The sequence below is a fragment of the Priapulus caudatus genome, unplaced genomic scaffold (assembly GCF_000485595.1).
Source record: "Priapulus caudatus unplaced genomic scaffold, Priapulus_caudatus-5.0.1 Scaffold118, whole genome shotgun sequence".
NCBI classification, from domain to species: Eukaryota; Metazoa; Priapulida; class Priapulimorpha; order Priapulimorphida; family Priapulidae; genus Priapulus; species Priapulus caudatus.
The window spans coordinates 47,511-49,420 of record NW_014577179.1 but is presented as its reverse complement, the minus strand read 5'-3'; the positions used below and the strand labels follow the sequence as shown (position 1 = coordinate 49,420).

At 42.9% G+C, this 1,910-nt stretch overlaps 1 protein-coding gene across 1 annotated transcript in view; it reads left to right on the top strand.

The window, feature by feature from the left end:
• Window positions 1-1,910, top strand: part of LOC106805562 (probable cation-transporting ATPase 13A3) — a gene marked incomplete at its 3' end in the record, with an annotated part of 20,388 nt that overhangs the window by 3,393 nt on the left and 15,085 nt on the right. The window contains 2 exon segments of the mRNA XM_014807212.1: window positions 192-359; window positions 1,437-1,495. Coding sequence (XP_014662698.1) covers window positions 192-359; window positions 1,437-1,495 — 227 coding nt within the window.

Below are 1,910 nucleotides of genomic sequence, written 5' to 3'. Positions count from 1 at the left end.
CACACACACACACACACACACACACACACACACACACACACACACACACACACACACACACACACACACACATATATATATATATATATGTTCATGCACACTCACGCATAGCCTGTGTGAGCGTATCCGACCCCCGCAGTGTACCGACCCCGGCTGCGTGCATGCTTCTCACGGCCCTCCCCCGTCTGTAGGAGATTAGGGGCTACACGCCGACCACCTGGAAGACAACGGTGACGTGGATCTGCATCGTGCTGACCGCCGGATTACTGCGGGTCGTGTTCCACTGGAAACCGGAGTGGATGCTCTCCTGCACGCACTCACGAAGCTCCCTGGCAACGGCCGTCAAGTTGCTGCTCAAGGTGACACCTCCCCCCTCCTCCGAGTCAAATGCTAGGATGTTGGGTGGACTATTTTTTTACAAATGCTAGGATGTTGGGTGGACTATTTTTTTACAAATGCTAAGATGTGGGGTGGACTATTTTTTTTACAAACGCTAGGATGTGGGGTGGACTATTTTTTTACAAACGCTAAGATATGGGTGGACTATTTTTTTTTACAAACGCGCTAGGATGTGGAGAGGAACTATTTTTTACAAACGTTAGAATGTGGGTGGACAATTTTTTACAAAGCTCCCGAAGCTCCCTAGCAACGGCTGTCAAGCTGCTGCTTAAGGTGACGCCTCGTCCGCCCCCCCCCCCGAGTCAAATCAATCTCACCACAGAGATGATAATTGCTCTCTTGTTTGTTGTGGCGGCGCAATTTAACGAATTAACAATTTAACAAATTACTTAATCAAAAGCCGATAGTCACGTGATATCTGTGGTGAGATTGGAGTCAAATGATTCTAGGATGTAGAGGGGGGACTATGTTTTTTTTAATAAACACTATGGTGTGGGGTGGACTATTTTTTTACAAGCGCTAGGATGTGGAGGGGACTAATTTTTTACAAACATTAGGATGTGGGGTGGAATATTTGTTTACAAACGCTATGATGTGGGGTTGACTATTATTTTACAAACGCTAGGATGTGCATGGGGTAGACTATTTTTTATTATTTTAGCGTTACGTATAATATAATGATAATATTACTTAAAGTCAATTTATTATAAAGATAATGTTACTTAGAGGCAATTTACTATAATGATAATATTACTTACGCGCACGTATATTTGTCTCTGAAACGCGTTCTCATACCGATTTTCTAAAATTTATGAAGTGAAGTCTATATACACAATCTTCGCGGAGTTATGAACTACGACGTAAGCATCGATGGATTTTTGGTAAATTAAAAATATTTTATTCAAGTCGCATGAATTTACCACCGATATCGTCAGTTCGTCTGCAGTATTTACAAACGCATCCTGTACCTATCTGTTTGCGCTGAAACGCTGTTTGGAGTGCACCCATCTTACACAAAGTCGCCCGATCTCTTACAGGATCAGTACGAACAGTGGTTCGTCGAGAAAGTAAATGTCCATCGGGCCGAAGAAGTGAGGTAAGATAAAAAATAAAAATAAAAAATAAAAAAGGAATGCCGACATTTAAGAAAAGGATCACATATAGCTTTACTTCGCCGTTATTTACTTTACCGTTGGGTGAACTCCCCAGATTGAACTGTTTCAGTATGCGCGCTCGCTGTCTGTAAAGGTGTATGAATTAAGCCCGCACATAGTTGTCTCGTTTCGCGTCGATTCTAGATCGCAATGCTCAACTCGCGTGTTATTGTATACTAATGCTCGCTCCTTCTAAAGAATCTACTGATAAAGTATCTAGCAAAATAAGTATCGATTACTAGATGATTGCGGGCGCGCGTATGCTTGTACGTGTGTGTGTGTGTGTGTGTGTGTGTGTGTGTGTGTGTGTGTGTGTGTGTGTGTGTGTGTGTGTGTGTGTGTGTGTGTGTGTGTGTG